General features: G+C 34.5%; 3 protein-coding genes across 4 annotated transcripts; 1 reads left to right on the top strand and 2 right to left on the bottom strand.

Moving 5' to 3' along the window:
• Positions 1 to 620: 620 nt before the first annotated feature.
• On the bottom strand, positions 621 to 6,457 carry il2rga (interleukin 2 receptor, gamma a). The gene is made up of 8 exons (XM_051121836.1): positions 6,297 to 6,457; positions 5,499 to 5,586; positions 5,242 to 5,414; positions 5,008 to 5,144; positions 3,495 to 3,663; positions 1,643 to 1,742; positions 1,439 to 1,535; positions 621 to 1,331 (listed from the first exon to the last, which is right to left on the bottom strand). The coding sequence occupies exons 1-8, from the start codon at positions 6,367 to 6,369 to the stop codon at positions 1,083 to 1,085; spliced, it is 1,086 nt and encodes a 361-aa protein (XP_050977793.1). The 5' UTR covers positions 6,370 to 6,457; the 3' UTR covers positions 621 to 1,082.
• On the top strand, positions 3,577 to 19,895 carry cfap298 (cilia and flagella associated protein 298). 2 transcript variants are annotated; one of them, XM_051121837.1, is made up of 9 exons: positions 3,577 to 3,722; positions 4,046 to 4,264; positions 16,492 to 16,651; positions 16,847 to 17,014; positions 17,092 to 17,159; positions 17,246 to 17,404; positions 18,813 to 18,944; positions 19,097 to 19,192; positions 19,343 to 19,895. In XM_051121837.1, the coding sequence occupies exons 2-9, from the start codon at positions 4,259 to 4,261 to the stop codon at positions 19,451 to 19,453; spliced, it is 900 nt and encodes a 299-aa protein (XP_050977794.1). In that variant the 5' UTR covers positions 3,577 to 3,722; positions 4,046 to 4,258; the 3' UTR covers positions 19,454 to 19,895. The 2 variants fall into 2 exon arrangements, with proteins under 2 accessions (XP_050977794.1, XP_050977795.1); XM_051121838.1 differs by lacking the exons at positions 3,577 to 3,722; positions 4,046 to 4,264 and adding an exon at positions 16,045 to 16,190.
• Positions 6,936 to 15,442, bottom strand: si:dkey-18a10.3 (heat shock factor protein 1). Its single transcript, XM_051121835.1, has 12 exons — positions 15,212 to 15,442; positions 13,241 to 13,349; positions 13,024 to 13,154; positions 12,754 to 12,869; positions 11,219 to 11,294; positions 11,074 to 11,135; positions 10,853 to 10,967; positions 10,639 to 10,727; positions 10,316 to 10,456; positions 7,979 to 8,075; positions 7,762 to 7,870; positions 6,936 to 7,620 (listed from the first exon to the last, which is right to left on the bottom strand). Exons 1-12 carry the CDS (start codon positions 15,302 to 15,304, stop codon positions 7,454 to 7,456), a joined length of 1,305 nt encoding a protein of 434 aa, XP_050977792.1. The 5' UTR covers positions 15,305 to 15,442; the 3' UTR covers positions 6,936 to 7,453.
• Positions 19,896 to 20,003: the final 108 nt, after the last annotated feature.

The following is a 20,003-nucleotide window of genomic DNA, read 5'->3' as shown; positions in this document are numbered from 1 at the left end:
TAAAAAAGTGCTAAAAGGTTATTTTTAACAAGCTAATATTAAACTTGACTGAGATTCAACTTTATATAACATGCAAAAGCCCTTTTTCACGTGTAAATGTTTTTCTTTTCATCAATCAAGATTCTAACTTCAAAAACACTCATTTCTAAACTCTCCAGTTCAATTGCTTTTTTAGGGCCTTGTACAATATGGTATGATAAAGATACGATACATTTAAAACAAATATATATGGCAAGGAAAACTGAATTATCTCAAAGCAAAATGTCAGAGCAACTGGTTTAGTTGAACTGAAACTCAACTACATAAAAAAAAATTGCCAGCAGCATGAATCACGAATAGCTATTACCTAAATAATCAGATAATACATAGGTTACCGGCTGGTGGGATTTTCCCACTAGTACGCAAATCAGATTCTAGAATTTACTTTGAACTAAAATTATACGTTATCACAGACACATTTTACACTTTGATACAACGGTCACTGCTTGCAAAAACTCTTATATCTTAGAAGCCTTCCTACAGAAATCTCACCGATGTTACTGTGGAAAACAACAAGTGTAAGACTGTGAGGATAATATTTTTGACACACGAATAAAAACTGAACAGGCACAAATAATCTGAAAAAAAAAAAAAACATTAAAACATGACTACTATGCTGGGGCCAGTTGCATAAACTTAGCCTATATGTTAAAACAGTGTCTTAAGAACCATTCTGAACAACTAGCAATTAGCCAAGGGGTAATCAGTCTTATTTTTTGGATCCAGTCTTAAAGAAAAAAATTGGATGCAACCGGCCCCTGGTATTCCACCTGACCTAATTCAACAAAAAAACAAAAAAGAACGCAATTTCAGTTATAAACACTGCATTACCCTGCTTGTTTTGAGTTGATTATTTAAAAAAGTGCAAAAAGGTATTTTCAAAAAGCCAGTACTGGATTTGACTGGATTTGATCTTTATATAACACATGCAAAACCCATTTTATCACGTCTAAGTGTTTTTCTTTTCATCTATCAAGATTCTAATTTCAAAGACACTCTTTTCTAAACTCTCCACTTTAATTCCCTCAGATTAAGACGAAGATTTAGACTGGATTATCCACTTGCGACAGATCGTGGGTTTGTAGGGTTTCCGCAGATCCAGGTATGGTTGAGGCTGATGAGTAGCTATGCATACACTGGTAATCTGAAGACAGGTCTGTTGGGTTGGAGAGGATGCTTTCGGTGTCAGTGCTGGACTGGGACATTATCCTGTACTCGCGCACAGGGCAGGCACGCTCTGTGAAATTGGGTTTGAAGCCATTCTCCAGATCTTTAGGCATGGACAGCCATTTCTGTATGACAAATATAAGATTACATCTCACATTGCCTCTTATCCACTATGAATGAAAATAAAAATGAAAGGATGGTACATTAAAAATAGATTGAAACTGTTACTCACCTCAACATTGCCATCATAATTGTCGAATAAGGCTGCAAGGTAATTGCTCACATTTCGTCCTGCATTTGGTACCACTGGTATTAAAATTATTCTTAACCTAAGCAAAGTTAAATATTAAATTAGCATAAAACACTATAACAATAAAATATAATTTTACTGTGGAAAAAGAAAATATGTTTAAAGGACAAAAAAATGGATTCAAACCTCTCGCTATGGACGAGCAAGCAGGAGAGAATGACGAGAACTACTGTGGCTCCCACTGTGCACAGCAGCAGTGTCATCACAGACATCTTATCCAGACTCTCTGGAGAAAAGAGTTGCCATTAACCCCACTGCTGTAGTTTTCAGATTCGTTTTTTTTTAATTAAGCCTAAATCTTTCAAAGGATATTATAATGTTTATACTTTACTACAATATAAAGTTACATTTTGCTTTTTTAACTGACAGGAAAGAATGGCACCGCACCCCAGGTTAGAATGGTCGTGCCTGCGCTTGTGTTAAAAATAAAATGGATGATAGATTATTTAATTCTGAATAGTGACATTAGTACGGAATTCCGTTTCCCCCACTGAATAAAAAGGTAATTGTGACTTTTTATCTCACAATTCTGATTTTTTTTTACATTTAGCAAATCTAACTTTCTTCTCAGAATTGTGTGATATAAAGTCTTAATTCTGAAAAATCATTATAAAGTCAGAACTGTGAGAAATAAAATCACAATTCTGAGAAATGAAGTATTTCTGAGAAATTAAGTAAGAACTGAGTGATATAAATTTGCAATTGCAAGTTACAAAGTCAGAATAGCGAGATAAACTCGCAATTCTGAATTTTTATTTTACTTAGAATTGCGTGATATAAAAGTTACGAGTTATAAAAGTCAGAATTGCAAGACACAGGCATGGTTTCACAAACAGTGCTTAGACTAAGCCAGGATTAACCTTAGTTCAATTAGGACATTGAAATATTTATTTTATAAACATGCCTTACAAATAACATTACTTCTGTGCATCTTTAGACAAAACAAAGGCACTGATATATTTTATGATCAGTCAGTGCAAGTTTTCTTTCAACTGAAACAGCGCAGACTTACATTTTAGTCTGGGACTAGGTTTAAGCCTTGTCTGTGAAACCAGGGGATAAACTTGCAATTCTGAGAAATATTTTTTCTTAGAATTGCGAGTTTGTATTTTGCAGTTCGGACTTTTTTTCTCAGAATTGCAAGTTCCAATTGCAATTGTGTGTTATTAAGCCAGAATTGTGACATACAAACTCGTAATTCTGAGAACATATCTTTTTTCCGCCTCAAAATTAGGACCTTGTCATTTGCAATTGAGTTTACATCTCAACAATTCTGAGAAAAAAAGTCCAAACTGCAAAATACAAACTCGCATTTGTGAGAAAAAAGTCAGAATTGCGAGTTTTTACCTTGCAATTTATCTCGCAATCGTGAGATCATATCATGACTTTAAATCTTTCAATTCTGACTTTTATAACTCGCAATGTTGAGTTTATATCTCACAGTTCTGAGAAACAAGTAAGAATTGCGAGTTTGTATCACAAAAAAATCAGAGTTGTGAGATAAAAAGTCGCAATAACCTTTTTACTCGCGAAAACGGGCTTCCGTTAGTAACAGTAGGAAACTTCGCCTTTAAACACTTATAAACACTAAAGTCTTATTAGACCGAACGTACAACAACGTCAGGTAATAAATGATCAAACGTGAAACTGGCCGTGGAAAGATTTTTTATGACAAATTTCTCACTTTCAACATGTAAATATATATATATTTTTTTAAATGATCTAGTCTGGTAAATAATCACGGAAAACATGGAAATGAAACGTGCAGCAGACAGTGCGTTTCAAGAGTGAAGCGCATGGGCAGAGAGAACTGCTCTGATTGGCTGTTATGATCAGGCGTCACGCCATATTTTGGCGTTCGATGTAGAATAGATAGTGCACTTACAGCTGTGCTTGAACAGCTTTTTGTCTTTTTAAGTTGTAACATACATGGCAGATAAAGCACTTAGAGACTTGTAAAACAGTTAAAATAAGTTACCGATGGTGTCGTTGGTTTTTGAAGTTCCCCAGTAGACAGGCTCACTCCATTCGCTCCAAAATAAGGACTGTCCGCAGGATGACTCTATTCGAGACCTAACCTGGAACTCGTACCGTTTTTTTGAGGGGAATGGCAAACAAAAGAAGGTCCTAGAGTCTACAGCGGTCGTCTAGGGAAGAGAGAGGTTACTGTGCCGCTTTCTGTGATTGGCTGTCAGAGGACCACAAGGTGAGATGCATAACAATGACAATTTTTACAACAGTTACGGTCGTCAAAAGCACTGGGACTTTCTCTTTTATCCCAACAAATCACTATGCCATTTAATAAGCAGTTCCTACAAGATATAACATATGGCGTAGTAACAATGAAAAAATTACGAATGGCTCTATTATTATCGTTGGACTTTCTACTTAATTTATCACTTCGCATGTTATGACATTAAGCCAATAAGTGGCGACAAGTGACTGTCTTTTCCAACGAGTAAAGGATTAGTTCACTTCGAGAATTTGTCATTAAAAGGAATGTAAACTGATTTTTTTTTTTTTTTTTAGAAAATGACCGATCGTGTCGCTAGATAACACCCCGTATTTCTAGGCTGGGATCGTGTAGAGCCCTTTGAAGCTGCATTGAAACTGCAGTTTGGACCTTTAACCCATTGAGCACCATTTAAGTCTGCTATATGGAGAAAAATCCTGGAATGTTTCTCTCAAAAACCTTACTTTCTTTTTGACTGAAGAAAGAAAGACATCAACATCTTGGATGACATGGGGGTGAGTACATTATCAGGAAATGTATATTCTGGAAGTGAACTCCTTCAATACAAGAAAGAAACAAGTGTCATTTTCTTATGAGCATCAAAACAATAATAGTTTAGTAATGCTTTAACATTTTTCGTACATAAAAATATGCCCTGTTTAATTATCTTTCTGAGCAAAAAAAAAAAAAAAAAAAAAAAAAAGACTATCATACATTTTTACCATGATTTACAGGAAAAAAAAATGCCATTTTGTGTAATAAGCTAAATATGAAAAAATCTTGTCAGGCATATTTAGACAAAGAATCATTAGAGGACATTAGAAGATGCAAAGTTATATTATAATTTTAAATCTTTACTAATCTTTGCCACTATCTTCAAGTAGGTTTTCCCCATTTGTCCGCAAGACGTTTTTAATCATTTTTTAATACGTTTTTTAATAAGTACAGCTCAGAGTATGTATGTCGTTTCATTTTTACTTAGGTATATCTGTGAGGCTGAAAGTGAACATTATTTTACCCATATTTTGACATTTTATTTTCACAAAAGTGATTTGAAATATTAGACACTATGGTTGCATTTGATATACTTTCTATGTATATAAAACCACTTTTGTACATTTATTTTGATGTGATTTAATTATCAGCACATTTCTCATAATACCTCAGTAAGCCATTAGAAGCCATATTAATTTAATATACAATGTCCATGTGTTTGATATGTAGTCAAAGTTTAGTTTCAAAAAATCAAATTTCATACCACCCAGTCACTGTTTTCTGTCCTGTGACGAACTTGGCTCTCAGTGCAGCTGATGTTGTTTGTAATATTCCAGTACAGCCAGAGTTCCGTATCTTTTTTATCCCTCACAGACAGGTTGGACGGAGGGTTAAGCTTCACTGATTAGCAACACAGTAGATAAAGTATTAATCCATCAACTGGTCATTTCCGTATAATTATTGTCAAATCGAAATAAAAATGAATAAGTTCTAATACCATATTCTTTCAGATAATGGTCCTGCTCTGTCACCAAACTGCCGTTGGCCCTGTACAGCCATGTTTTTAAGTTATTAAACCGTTGTGCTTTTTCGTAGGGGAACATGCAGCCCACAATAATACCATTATTCCTGAGATAGTTTGGACAATCCAGAGTGAGCTTATGTGTAAACCTAACAAAGAAAATACATGCAGAGGTCAGTTCTGACATTTTCATCCAAAAATGCTGTTTTTTCTATTTTGTTCAACATACGCACTTGCTCCTGAAACTGTAATTGTCATTGGAGTGAGGCTCACTCCATGTGCAATTAACATAATCCAAATTGATGATAAGGCAGCTAATTTCTGGGTAAAGGAGAGAAAAACAATATAGTTAACATTTAAACGCAGCTTGTAATGCATGTAGCTTGTCAGCAGAGGATGCTCAGCCTTTGAGGACTGGAAGGAAACATATACATACAGGAAATATGTACATTTTCAGTCAGAATCACGATTTTATACAATCTTACTGATTCGAATTAAATCACAGTCTTACATAAGAGGTTTTAGAATATTTTGATTTAGTCATTATATGGAAAAACTAAGTGTTGTAAGCTCATGTTGTGTCAAAGTTGTCTTTGGTTGTGTGTGTGGGCATCATGGCCACATCAGCCATTTTGGAAAGCAAGCATCTGAGCATTGTGAACTCTTCAGCGACAGGTTGCTGAAAAATTTCACAATTTCCTGAGGATGGTCACCTCTGCTGATGAAATAATTGCCGTCGCCAGACTTTTTAGGCAGTATGTGTGTTTATATATTCGATTTTAACATCTTAACTGTTGTAGAACCACACACTTCCGTAGTTTTAAAGAGTATGTAAAGCCACAAAAAGAGGAAGAAATAAATAAAATCCAACAAGGCTTAGTCTGTTTTGTTTAACAGTTTAGAAATTACTTCTGTAAACCTTTAGTTTGTTAATACAAGGTATGATGTGTTTTGTAAAGGCAACAATGTAAAATCAAAATAATATGGTAAAAACTACATTTCAATTCAAAGTAGTGTTGTAAAATACTCACCTGGCTGGGATGATGCTGAAAATGCAAAAGAAGGAACGTTCCCAAGGAAAAGGGCGACTAAAAGTAATATCATCTTGGACAGGATCACATAACGCACTTGTTGTTTTAGGTCTGTTTCGGGTCTGTGTCAGTCTTCCCTGTTCTAACCAATATGTATGTAGTCTGTGAGAGCTGACGTATGTGAGATTTCCTGTTCAAGAGAAACCACATTTGCTGGTTACATGTTATGAAAAGAACTGAATGTTAAATTTGTGCATTAAAGACAGTAGGCATTAAAATGTTAAAACATTTTATTTTGCTTTTACATAATTCACTTTTACATGACAACACACACTGTTAACAAAAAAAAAATAAAATAAGCTATACTAATATGTTATAATATGCTATAAACATGTATTCTGGCTGTTAATTAGACATTATAACAATCAAGTACAGCAAATTAACTGATTCACATCAGAAATCATTGTAAACAATCTGTGTGCTATCATATAGTTGATGACCGTTGTCTTTCATTCAGTGGAGAAACTGACTACTAAAGAAGATGAACTGTTAAACAAACTGATTATGAATTATATATTGTTTTTACATCATATGTGGGAGAAGCTATTACTTTACATTTTTTGTGACATTTTCAATGTATTTTATATATATATATATATATATATATATATATATATATAGTGTATCAATAGCATATCATGCACTTAAGTAACGTTTAATTGCCATGTTAGTACTATCTGGCAAATAAAAGCTATTACTGATTTACACATTGAATATGCAGCAGATTTTCTGCTAAATAAAACCTTTAATGCCCATCATGGCAAGCCTCCCACACAAAAATGCTGACTTTAAAACTGCACCCAATGCAGAGGTTGCATTAACAGAACATTTTCCATCATATGCGGAATAAAACAGATGATTCAGAGTGCACCATTTTGGTCTACTGCATTACCCTATATGATCAATTGTGCTAATAGACTAAAAGTCGTGAAATCAATCTTGAGTCAACAAGACTGTTGGATAAAAACAGAACACGATGGAAAATTACACTTGAGATATATTAAATCCCTGAATAATGATACTGAGCCTTTCATTAAATGGCAGAACAACCAACTATTGGCTGTTTCAGATATCACAATGTAAAATGCATTAGAGTTTTAAATGACAAATGGCAGCTCTAAAGGCAGTGTAGTGTTACTGAAGGAGAGGCTGGACGCTTCCTGTGCCAGTTGTAGAAGGGATGGCAAGATATCCGAATACTCTCCACTATCATAGTGCTCCTGCTCCAGATCTGCATTTTGTTGCAGGCTCTGCTGCTGTGTAACTGCACAAACACAATATAGTGAACCAACGTATTAGCAAACCGGAAGTGTAAGTTTTGAAGTCATGTGGTTTGTGCAGGTGATTCATGTGTGGGTTCGGGGTGGTGTGTGGAAGGGAAGTGCGTGGGTGTATATGCGTGTACCTGTGTCGGCGTGAGGTAACGCGTCGGCTTCATTCTGGCTTCTCTGTTTGATCTCGGCTGTTGTGTCGGAGTCTTTAACAGCAGAGATGTGGCAGCCAGGACTAAAGATCTACCATGAACATGAAACCAAACATGTCAGATTATACATAAGCTTGTTAAATGTAGCAGTTTGTAATAGCACCCGTGTTTTATTTTTCAAAAACGTTGTAAGTCAGACCTTGCTGAAATTGTCCAGGTCTGGTGAGGGTGGGGAGCATGAACGGATCGCTGCTAAACTGGAGTTGATAAGCGCCAATGGATCAGACACATCATTTCTGTTCTCAAGAGAAGAAGGGGAGTGAAATATTAGGGTTAAACACAGGTTTAATGTACTTCAAATAAATGTGTGACCAAGGATTACAAAACCAGTCATAAGGGTCATTTTTTAAAATTGAGATTTATACATAATCTGAAAGCTGAATAAATAAACTTTCCATTGATGTATGGTTTGTTATGATAGGACAATATTTGTTTGAGATACAACTATTTGAAAACCTGGAATCTGAGGGTGTAAACAAATCAAAATATTGAGAAAACTGCCTTTAAAGTTGTCCAAATAAAGTTCTTAACAATGTTTACTAATCACAAATCTTTACTTAATATCCTAATGATTTTCGCCATAATAGAAAAATCAATGATTTTGACCCATACAGTGTATTTTTGGCTATTGCTACAAATATACCCCCAGTGACTTAAGAGGTTTTGTGGTCCAGGGTCATATATATACTCTGTGTGTTTTAGAGTTAAGCACAGCACAGGTTCATTTACACGCGAGCTGCTCAGGATAACAGAGTTTTCAGTGTCTCGCAGGAATTTGGTTTGCAGTAAATGCGCACATATGCTTCACACAATCACCATCTCTGCAAGTGCAGTTAGTTTGATTTGCACATAATTTGCATTTAAAAAAATACAACACGCCAAACATTGAACCAGATTTTTATTTAAATGCATTTAGAAACATGTTGTCAACAAAGAAAAAGCTTTAAAGGATTAGTTCACTCCTGAATTAAAATTTCCTGACAATTTACTCACCCCCATGTCACCCAAGATGTTCATGTCTTTGTTTCTTCAGTTGAAAAGAGAATAAGGTTTTTGAGGAAAACATTCTTCCAAAGGGAATAAGGGGATCAAAACTATTAAAATACATAATATATTATAAAAAATAAAGCAAATGTGCATAATGCAGTATAACAAATGACTGCAGAGGGTGCCAACAGCCTAACGATTGTTTTTACACTTTACTGCGCGATCTAATCTGTGTTTAATATTGACTTAACAACATTTAATTCAAATGTCCACTTAATCTTTAATATTTGGCCATTTTTTTATTATAGAAAAGCTACAGCCACTGTAATTTATTGTATGTGGACATCAAAACGTGTAAACTCAGAGTGAATGTTTAAACTTTTATTTTGAAATTGCGATAAACAGTTAGCATATTGAGAAAGATACTGATGTATTCCCCTGTGTTTGCATGGGTTTAGAAATGATTTCCCTTACAAATCTGATGAAATAACGCATGTTGCGTTCCCAGATTAACATTATAATAAACCCAAACTCACAGCAAAATGTAGAGATGGAGTTTGAGATGCACCACATGTAAATGATAACAGTTTGTGTAGCAGCATTTACTGTGAACGGAGCCGCTCTGAACTGCATGTGCGTAACCTACACGCATGTAAATAATTAAAGCTTATATTTTAAACCTGCATCGCAAATATTTATTTAATTGAATCGTAACATTTGTGAATTCTTAATAGCATCATGCTTTATTATGATTTTTAAATGGTTTTAATATGTGGAATTTTCGGTATTTTTGCGATTACTCGACACAAGCTAAATGCAATCAAGGATTTTTTAAAAATAGAGTACTCAAATGGAATCAAGGAATAGTTGCAGAATCGTTGAAACGGTCACGTGACGTAGGAGGAAGTGTAGAAAGTCAAACGCTCTTTTCAAAAAAAAAAAAAAGTTAAAACAACGATGTTGGACGACCTTAAAGTTGGAGGAGAAAATGAGATGCAGTTTTTTGCCCTAAATTACCTTTTTGAACCGAAGTACACAGATGAAGAACTAACCACACGTGACCTTTCCGACATGATTCCAACGCATCGCAGAGATAGTACAAGACGTGCATTTGTTGTTAAAAAGTATAGAAATTTGTATTTTTTTTTTTTTAGAAAATAACCAATCGTTTTGCTAGACAAGACCCTTATTCCTCAGCTGGGATCGTGTAGAGCCCTTGAAGCGGCATTGAAACTGCAATTTGGACCTTCAACTTGCTGATCCTCATTGAAGTCCACTATATATAGAAAAATGGAATCCAGGAATCCTGGAATGTTTTCCTCAAAACCTTCATTTGTTTTTGACTGACGAAAGAAACACATAAACATCTTGGATGACATGGGGGTGAGTAAATTATCAGTAACTTTTAATTCAGGAGTGAACTAATCCTTTAATGCGTTCTGTTATATTTCTAAAATAAACAGCACACATGATCAGTTTGCTATCTGACCTTTCCAAGAGTATTTCCTCAGACTCCTGGGCAGCTGGGTCATCCAGCAAAGTCAATGCTAGCTCCATGGAGGGCAGAGTCGGGGAGGCGGGAGCTAAAAATGTGCTGTGAGTTGCGGGAAGAGTTTCTGTCACTGACTCCCTGTAAAACCAAAAACGCAAATGAAACCGGAAAACAGACCATGAAACCCTGAAAAGTACTTTCAGTTCCTTTTACATTTGACCCAGCAATGATGCACATTTAAAAACCTCAAAAGAGTCTAATATACAAAAACACGTGTCCTGTAGATGATAAAGACTACAGGTGAACTGCTGCTGTGTTACCTGCTAGGCTCAGTTGTGGGATCCAGCAGGTGGGTGATGTCAGAAATGATCATGCCATTTGAGTACACATCAGCTGATGACACATCCAGCTGCCCAGAAAACAGTGATGTCACTTACTTTCAACATGACAGTAATCAAGCTGCTTTTATAACTAAACAGCATCGTGTTTAATGAAGTGAGTTTAAACTTAGAACAAAAAAATTTTAGCAGGCACCTCTTGCAGCGAAGGGATCTCCTGGAGGGGGGAAGTGGTAAGGATTGGATTCATACTAAAAGAACGGGCGTATTTCGGCGCTGACTGAAACTCCCCAGTATTGTCGATCATGGGGCTTTTAGGGTGGAGAAAGGAAATGTGATGTGAGAAGAGATAACTGAAAGTGCAAGCTTCTTACTGACTATGAGAACTTTTTGTGTGCTTTAGGAGAATAAACTTACAGTTTTCTTTTGCATCCTTTTATTCCATTTGACTGGACGATGTTGATGATGAACTTTATAATCTGAAAAGGAGTGACAGAATGGGAGAGTTTTGATTTGTGGTGTTGTTATTATTCATAAAGTTTGTAAATGCATTTTCATTTACCTTGCGTAAGATTTTGTGCTGCTGCTGATAGTTCTGTCTTAGCGAGTCCAGCTCTCTCCACAAGCTCTCATTGTCCCTTCACAAACGAATAAATGGTTAAAACAGTCATGGCAGAGAATTGAGTGTTTAAATGCTATTAGCATTGATCTGCAGTACCATTCAAAACTCTGGTGTTAGTATGTACAGATTTTTAGAAAGAAATTAATACTTTTATTCAGCAAGGATACATTAAATTGATCAAATGTGACAGTAAAGACATTTATAAATGTTCTTTTGAACTTTCTATTAATCAAAAAATCCTAGACAAAGAGCACAACTTTTTTCAACATTGATATTAAAAAGAAACTTTTTTTGAGCAGCAAATCAGCATATTGGATTGATTTCTGAAGGATCATGTGACTGGAGTTATGCTTCTGAAAACTCAGCTTTGCAATCACAGGAATAAATTACATTTTAAAATGTTTTAAAACAGTTGTTTTTTTGGTTTTTTTTAGGATATTTACTGTTTTTACTGTATTTTTGATCAAATATACACTGCTGTTCAAAAGTTTGGGATCAGTACAATTTTTAATGTTTTTTAAAAAGTCTTTTCTGCTCATCAAGGCTGCATTTATTTGATTAAAATACAGAAAAATATTCAATTTAAAATAGCGGTTTTCTATTTTAATATACTTTAAAATAGAACTTATTCCAGTGATGCAAAGCTGAATTTACAGCATTATTACTTCAGTTTTCAGTGTCACATGATCTTTTGAAAAATTATTCTAATATGCTGACTTATTATCAATTTTGGAAACATTGTGCTGCTTAATGTTTTTGGAAACTGTGATACTTTATTCAGGATTCTTCGATGAATAAAACATTAAAATGCAGCATTTATTTAAAACAGAAATTTTTTGTAACAATATACACTACCGTTCAAAGTTTGGGATCAGTAATATTTTTCTTTCCTTCTTTTTTTGAAATAAATTAATACTTTTATTCAACAAGGATGTGTTAAATTGATACAAAACTGATAGTAAAGACTTAGATTTTTATTTTGAATAAATGCTCTTTTAAACTTTTTATTCATCAAAGAATCCTGAAAAAAGTATCACAGGTTGCAAAAAAATATATATTAAGGAGCACAACTGTTTCCAACATTGATTATAAATCAACATATTAGAATGAATTCTGAAGGATCATGTGACACACATAAAAATTCAGCTTTGCATCACAGAAATTAATTATATTTCAAAGTATATTAAACTAGAAAACAGTTATTGCAATAATAATTCATAATATTACCTTTTTTTTTTATTTTTTCTCATATAAATGGAAATGATGAGCCTAAGAGACTTTCTGATCTTTCTGATCCCAAATGATTTTGAATAGTATTTGAAGTGACATACTTACAAATATTAGTGAATATTAGAAAATAAGCACTAACTGACTTCAGTTCCACTTACGTCCACTTTTAAGTGTATAAACGAGGCTTAAATGTAAGGCCTAAGCTTTACACTGATGAATAGTACATGTCATGTAGAAAGGCTCACCTGCACAAAGCCATGAGTTTGAGGTCTGAGGAGTCTTGCCAGCCTCTGACATGACTAACCTGAATGAGTACCTGAGACACCTGCCCACCCTCTTCAACTCCACGGCTAACTGAAACCTAGTCACGAAATCACATATACACCACATACACAACACAAATATTTACACACACATCACGGTATGAGAGAATGTGAGGGTTAGCAACTGTGCATGAGTGCTTTGCAGATATCAGTGCTGTTTAAGCACTGTATGATTATGTTTATCAGCTTCACCTTCCTGCGGATGAGGCCCAACAGATGAGGTTGAGCTCTCCGGAAGTTCTCGTGCTGAAACTCGACACAATTCACCTGCCCGTCAGCTTTAGGCAAGCCAGCATCCATATGTACCACTTTGTGAAAGCCATCTGTAGGTGGCGTCAGACACAGGGGAATTAAAAATTAATGCTGTATATCTTTATGCAGTATGTTTTATCATTGGGTGAACACATACACATGTTGAGCTGGCGCACAAAGCTGGTCATGTTACTATGTTTGAAGTAAAGAGGCAGGACTTCCTTGCTAAACCGCTGCTCGTCCTGGACAAGAAAACTGCCGCCATCCTAATAGACAGGAAACAGGAAGATGTGGTTTGACGTACATCAATTGATATATGTCAAGCTGTTTCTAAAGAAAAACGCCACTCTGACAGGAAACACTATTTTGTACTTGCGCTTAGAGCACTTTACTGCACATTACTGTAGGTTTCTAGAATTATCAGAATTTGTTTACTACTTTTAATCGTTTAATGTTAAATATGCTTTGTATTGTTCATGTTGTATATATATATATATATATATATATATATATATATACACACACACATATATATATACACACACACACATATATATATATATATATATATATATATATATATATATATATATACATACATACATACATACATATATATATATATATATATATATATATATATATATATATATATATATATATATATATATATATGTACACTACCTTTCAAAAGTTTGGGGTCAGTAAGACTTATAATAGTCTTTAAATTAGTCTCTTATGCTCATCAAGGCTGCATTTATTTGATTAAAAAAAAAAAACAGTAATATTGCAAAATGTTTTTACAATATAAAATAATGTTTTTTATTTTAACATACTTTAAAATAGAATTTATTCCTGTGATGAAAAGCTGAATTTTTATCAGCTGTTACTCCAGTCTTAAGTGTCACATGATCCTTCAGAAATCATTATAATATGCGGATTTATTATTAGAATGATCAGTGTTGGATACTATCAACAGTTGTGCTGCCAAATATTTTTTGAAACCTGTAATTTTTTTTTTTTCAGGATTCTTTCATGAATAACAAGTTTAAAAAGTACAGTGTTTATTCAAAATAGAACTATTTTATAACAATGTAAATTATTTATTATTAACTTTTAATAAACTTTTAATTATTAACTTAATACATCCTTGGTGAATAAAAGTATTAATTTCTTAAAAAAAAAAAAAAAAAAAGAAGAAACAATAAAAATGTACTGACCCCAAACTTTTGAACGGTAGTGTATATATATATATATATAAGTTTTCATTATAATGGCCGATATATAATATAAAATAAATATAATCTTTACCACTAGACGGAGACATGTTAATAAAACATCAACTTTACGGTACATAAATGTAAATACATTCACATTTACTTAATTACACATAAATAATACAAAAAGTTGATATCCAGAAATTCATTAAATTCAATAGCAATAGAGTAAAATAAAATAAAAACACAATATAGTGGTCAATTCACTACTTCGCGTTAGTGTCGAAATTAAACGCTAATGTATTTAACTTAAATGCATCTTGATAATAAGCATAATAAAAATGAGACTTTCCTTGACTAGAATTATTTGAGTCTTTTTTTATGTTTATCACAAACATTCTATTTTGGGGGCGGAAACGCAACGTTCTGTTCCCCCTCATTCTGTCACATGACACGTACGTTCACAGCGTTCCAAACTCAATACTTGCAGATAACTTTAGGAAGTAGTACGTTCTTAAAATATACTGAGCAGCCATTGGACGGACAGTGGACCAATTGCGAGCTGCCTCCACCTGCATCCGCGTAATACACGTGGATCCGTTTTGTAAAATGGGTCAGTCAACGCATTAAGTATTACTAATATGGCATTTGAAAATAAACATCTTTCTAGGAGGTAAACTGAGTAATGTTTAAGTTTATTATTTTATTATTTAAGTTTATTATTCTGAAGAGTTAATTTTGTTGGACTGGCTTGTGTTTGTATTAATAGTACTCAGCACACGTAATACACGTAATATTTTTATATTACGTGTATTACGTGTCTTGAGTACTATTAGTACAAACTACTATAGAACTACTACATAGTATTTACCTCATATGAAAAAAAAATGCATTTTGCATAAAATACTCACTTGGCTCCAGGAGATCAGGTTGTTTGTTGACGGAGCCTCTACAAGTGTCCAGAGTTTGCTGACAAAAGCTGGGACGCAGTGGCTGTGTTTCATCTCTGCTGTTTAAAAAAACAGAGGCGAAGAAACCTTGACTTTCGTGAAGATAAAAGCTCGTCACACTGCTCTAGATTAACCGGCTGTGAGGAGGTAAATAAAGTCCCTGGCTGACCTACACGTGAATTGTCCTGCTGCGACACACCCCCTTATCCCTCTATCCACCAATCCTGAACACGGCTCCCTATAGTATACATAAGTGTGTTGTGCGTACTTGCATTTTTCCTGTCTTACATAGTCACTAGTATTAAATAAATTAACTGTTATCTTATAAAGAGAGGCTCTTATAACATCCCGTGTCAGTAATATTGGGAGAATAAAAAAATACATATATAACGAGTCATTGAAATGAGACTTTACTGGCTTTTTGTTTTGATGAGATTAAAAAACAGCAAAATAATGTTCGCGTCTAGAGTAAATCGACAAATTAACGTCGTTTTGGTTTTGCAGAATTGTTTTATTGCATGCAATGATTTATAAGTAGCCATTAATCGTTAACCAGTAGCCAGTGAGTAACTTAAAAAAAAAAAAAAAATTATTTTTTTTTTTTATTTTATTATTATTATTTTTTTAATTAATTTTTTTTTTTTTTTTTTGCCAGTGAGTAACTTAATATGATGTCTTGTACATCTTTTATTCAAGTTAATATTTATCACGCATGTATTTGATATTACTAAACGGGTAGCATATTAACTAACTCGAACATTATTAAAAACTATTAATCCGGTTAAATTATTTTGTAGTAAACTAGAAAGGAGAGAAGAACAAGTTCACATAATTTTAGACTGCGTTTGATGAAGCTTTTATTTTGAATGCGCCACTTCCGGTGGAAACAGTATCGCTGTTGTTGCTGTAGTATCCGCGTTCTTATTTGTGCACTGAATCAGTAAGTATAATTTGGATAATTAGACACTGGAAATTATTTGAAAATCATTACTCATCGTTTTAATTCAGCCTATTACCTGTACTATTAATTTCGCGACGTTACCGCCTCAAATTCATATTTTATGCTGCATGCTTGCACAGCATGCTAGAATATTCTTGGAGCGCGGTGTTGTGGGTGTCATGGCAACAAACGCAAACACAGTGAGGCGCTTGTCGCGCAACGCAAAAAGTTTCCTCAACGCTTCTCTGTTGTTGTTGTCCGGTGATTATATATCAACTTTGTCTTAAATATTCCTGCACAGGACAAATTGAGCAAGTGGGAGATGGTTCAGCTGCACGTCAAACGGGGAGATGAGAGTCAGTTTCTCTTCAGTACTACAGTGGATGTCTGTATTGAAACACTGACCCAGCAGGTCAGCGACATCTATAATGGACGACTAAAAGTGGACAGGATCAGCTCTGGTATGACAATAATATTATGTATGCTTATGATGATGTAAAGTGGTAAAAACGCATCACGTTCGTTGGGTTCAGATGGTTTATGTTTTTGACAGAGGAATTCATACCCTAAAATCCAGGTATTGTGTAAGTGGCAGTTGATTGCGTATTACAGCATTAAAACCTGGTTTTAATTCATTTTAATTCATGTCTCCATAGAAATTACAGAGCTGGCAGATCATGGCGTCTCTCTTCCACCGAATATGCAAGGCTTGACCGATGATCAGGTCGTGGAGCTCAAACTAAAGGATGAATGGGAAGACCGCTGTATTCCCAGCGGTGGTGCTGAGTTTAAGAAGGATGAGCTTGGACGTCGAAATGGACATGGTAGTCTTGTCACATTTAAAGTTTACATTTAAATTGCCTGATTAAGTGCTATAGCTAAACTCTGCCTTTCCCTTTAGCTCCAAATGAGAAGATGAAAGATGTTTTAAGGAAAACAGTGGAGGAAGCCAAAGCTTTAATCTCAAAAGTATGAAGCTAATTTTAATTTAGAATACAATGTGTTTTTACCCTTTTGATATGTTTTGTGATATTTGTATTTTATTTTTTCTAAAGAAACAAGTGCAAGCGAGTGTCTGCATTACCATGGATATGGTCAAAGAGGCTCTGGACCAGTTACGAGGAGCTGTGATGATAGTTTACCCAATGGGGCTGCCGCCACATGATCCAATAAAGATGGAGTTTGAAAATCAAGAGGATCTTACTGGAACACAGGTAATTGAGATCATTTCTGCCTTTTTTAAAGAAATACTCCACCCGTAATTAAAAGTCTGTCATTGTTTAGTCACCCTCATTTTGTTCCAAACCTGTATGACCTTCTTTCTGCTGTGGAACAAAGAAAAAGACATTGTAAGATTTTTTTTTTTATTATTTGTCCGTACAGTGGAAATCTGTGGGGTCATTTCGTGTCAAATCAACCAAATTTCAGAAACCTCCTTGGCACAAATTTTTGATTTTACTAATATTTTTTTCTGACGAAAGATAAATATGTATAGTGTTGAAAGCCAAAATAATAATTGTCACTGATTAATATTTACTGAGCAATCCACTATTTTGGAAAGGTGGGTCAAAATGGCAATTTTCTCCGATTCAGAGATTCAGAGCCAAACTATAGGGGGGTTAAAATGACTTCAGAAAGATGGCAGCATCATAATGTTATTTTTTACACAATAATTATATAATGTTATATATATATGTTATATAAACATTATATAATGTTATATTTACACAGAGATTGGTAGTTCTATTACTAAAATCTGTTGACTTTAGCAGTATTTGTTACATTATGTGTCAATGGCGACCATTTAAAAATGGGAAAGCGACATTTTTCAAGTTTTTACTCCAAAGTTTGCATGCCTGTAACTCAAGAAGTATTTAGGATATCTTGGTGTCCTTTTAAATATTCGATCTCAACAGACTTTCCTTTTTGGCATTTGTGGTTCATTTTTTGGCATACATGGTTCAGTTCCAGAGATATTGGAATTTCAGTATGGCTTTGGGGTAAATTGTTAAACTGTACACATTTTCAATGGTCAAAAACCCAATGTGGGTCAGTTTGCAAAAATATGATACTTCTTTTCTTTTAAAGAGGAATGTCTGAAGAAGAAATAATGTTGGAACTTGAAATGTATCTTGTTTCCCTCTGTCAAAAAGGAAACCGTAGATAAACATACCTGAGTGCCGTAAACATTCTTTTTCCAAAGTTTGTGTGCCTATAACTCAAGAAGCATTAAAGATATTGCCATATCATTTAGATTTCTAGTTCTTAATAAACTTTTCTTTCTGGAATCTTCATTTTCAAGGCCCTACATCCTTTGGTCCCAGAGATATGGGGATCTCAGTGAGGCTGTGTGTCCAGATTGTTGAATTTGACCCTTTTTCAGTGCTTGGAAACCCAATTTCGGCCTGACACGGAATGACCCTAACATTCTTCTAAATATCTTCTTTTGCAGATAAAAAAAAGTCATACAGGTTTGGAACGACATTAGGCTCAGGGAAATTATGACAGAATTTTCATTTTTAGTTGGAATATCGCTTTAAATAACTACACGCACATTGCTCAGTTTTGTTTGATGAACATAAAAACGGCTTGTAATACTGATATGAAGGCTCTCCTCTGCAGGCCTCATTACAAGTGATCCCAGAAGAAGAGGCTCAGCTGTGGTGGGCGTCTAAAGAACTGCAGAGGGGCAAAAAGCTGCAGGATTATGTCGGGAAAAATGAGAAAACTAAAATTATTGTGAAAATTCAGAAAGTAAGTGTTCGGTGTGAATTTCAGTTTTAATTTGTGTGATTCTGGTGTTTAAACACATCTTCAAATAACTTAATTTGTCCCTGATTTTCCATATAGAGGATTTGATCTAGTAAATTTAAAACAGATCACCATTGTTTGCACATTTATTTTAGAGAGGCCAGGGTGCACCAGCGCGAGAACCAGTAGTGAGTGAAGACGAACAAAAAAGAATGATGCTGCACTATTACAAGAGGCAGGAAGAGCTAAAAGTGAGTGGCCTCAAACTAACTCTCATTTTACTCCCTATTGCATGTTGTGTTTATATAGTTGTATTTAATTAATTATAACAAACCTATCTACCTGTGTATATTTGTATTATTTTAGAGCATTCATCATTGTTTGATCTGTTTTGTTTATAGAAACTAGAAGAGGCAGAGGATGACTCGTATCTTCAGTCTGATTGGTCGGACAGACAGGCCCTAAAAAGACAGTTCCAGGGACTCACAAATATCAAATGGGGCCCAAGATAGATGAACAGAGAAAATCACAGTTAATCTACAGTTCCTTTCCATTTGGCAAATCGGAGACTCTACTGCTGCTGTTTTTATGCAATTTGGTGCCTTTATTACATATGAAAGGTATTTATGTGACTGTTTGTAAATTTGTGTTAATGCAAAGTGAGAGACATCAGATTGCTCTGTTCTGATTCGTTGGCAGAAGGATGCAACACCTTTCCTCTCTTTGTCTGTGCCTCTGGCAGTTACTCAATTGAAACTTGATGCTGTTTAAAGACAGGATGTTGCCGTGTGGCTCTAAGGATTGCTGTGGAGTTCATTTGGAGAGCACTGAGAAGGAATTACAGAACATTTTAGTATCCTTGAGGCAAAAGAGAGGTTAGAGTATCGGGAAGTGTGGTTTCACTGGAAAAGCTTAGTGTGATGTTGTGTAATAAAAGAACATGTGGTTATTGTTCATTTTTATTTTTCCGTTTTATGATTCCACATTTAAATATAATACATTTTAATTAAAAATATTTTACCAGTCTTCTTAATTTGAATTGGCTTTCTATATCACATACAT

The sequence above is a fragment of the Labeo rohita genome, chromosome 10, assembly GCF_022985175.1.
Source record: "Labeo rohita strain BAU-BD-2019 chromosome 10, IGBB_LRoh.1.0, whole genome shotgun sequence".
In the NCBI taxonomy this organism is placed as follows: Eukaryota; Metazoa; Chordata; class Actinopteri; order Cypriniformes; family Cyprinidae; genus Labeo; species Labeo rohita.
This window is presented reverse-complemented; position numbering and strand designations above follow the sequence as displayed.

Bases quoted from the DNA above. Each gene is read 5' to 3' on its own strand.
- si:dkey-18a10.3 (XM_051121835.1), bottom strand. From the start codon at position 15,304: ATGAAACACAGCCACTGCGTCCCAGCTTTTGTCAGCAAACTCTGGACA. The intron at 13,350-15,211 runs GTGAGTATTTTA...CCTGTCTATTAG, and splicing joins ACCTGATCTCCTGGAGCCAA to GATGGCGGCAGTTTTCTTGT. The intron at 13,155-13,240 runs GTATGTGTTCAC...CGCCACCTACAG, and splicing joins TGTGCGCCAGCTCAACATGT to ATGGCTTTCACAAAGTGGTA.
- cfap298 (XM_051121837.1), top strand. The intron at 16,652-16,846 runs GTATGACAATAA...ATGTCTCCATAG, and splicing joins AGTGGACAGGATCAGCTCTG to AAATTACAGAGCTGGCAGAT. The intron at 17,015-17,091 runs GTAGTCTTGTCA...CTTTCCCTTTAG, and splicing joins TGGACGTCGAAATGGACATG to CTCCAAATGAGAAGATGAAA.
- il2rga (XM_051121836.1), bottom strand. From the start codon at position 6,369: ATGATATTACTTTTAGTCGCCCTTTTCCTTGGGAACGTTCCTTCTTTT. The intron at 1,536-1,642 runs GTTTGAATCCAT...AACTTTGCTTAG, and splicing joins TTGCTCGTCCATAGCGAGAG to GTTAAGAATAATTTTAATAC. The intron at 1,332-1,438 runs GTGAGTAACAGT...TTTGTCATACAG, and splicing joins ATTATGATGGCAATGTTGAG to AAATGGCTGTCCATGCCTAA.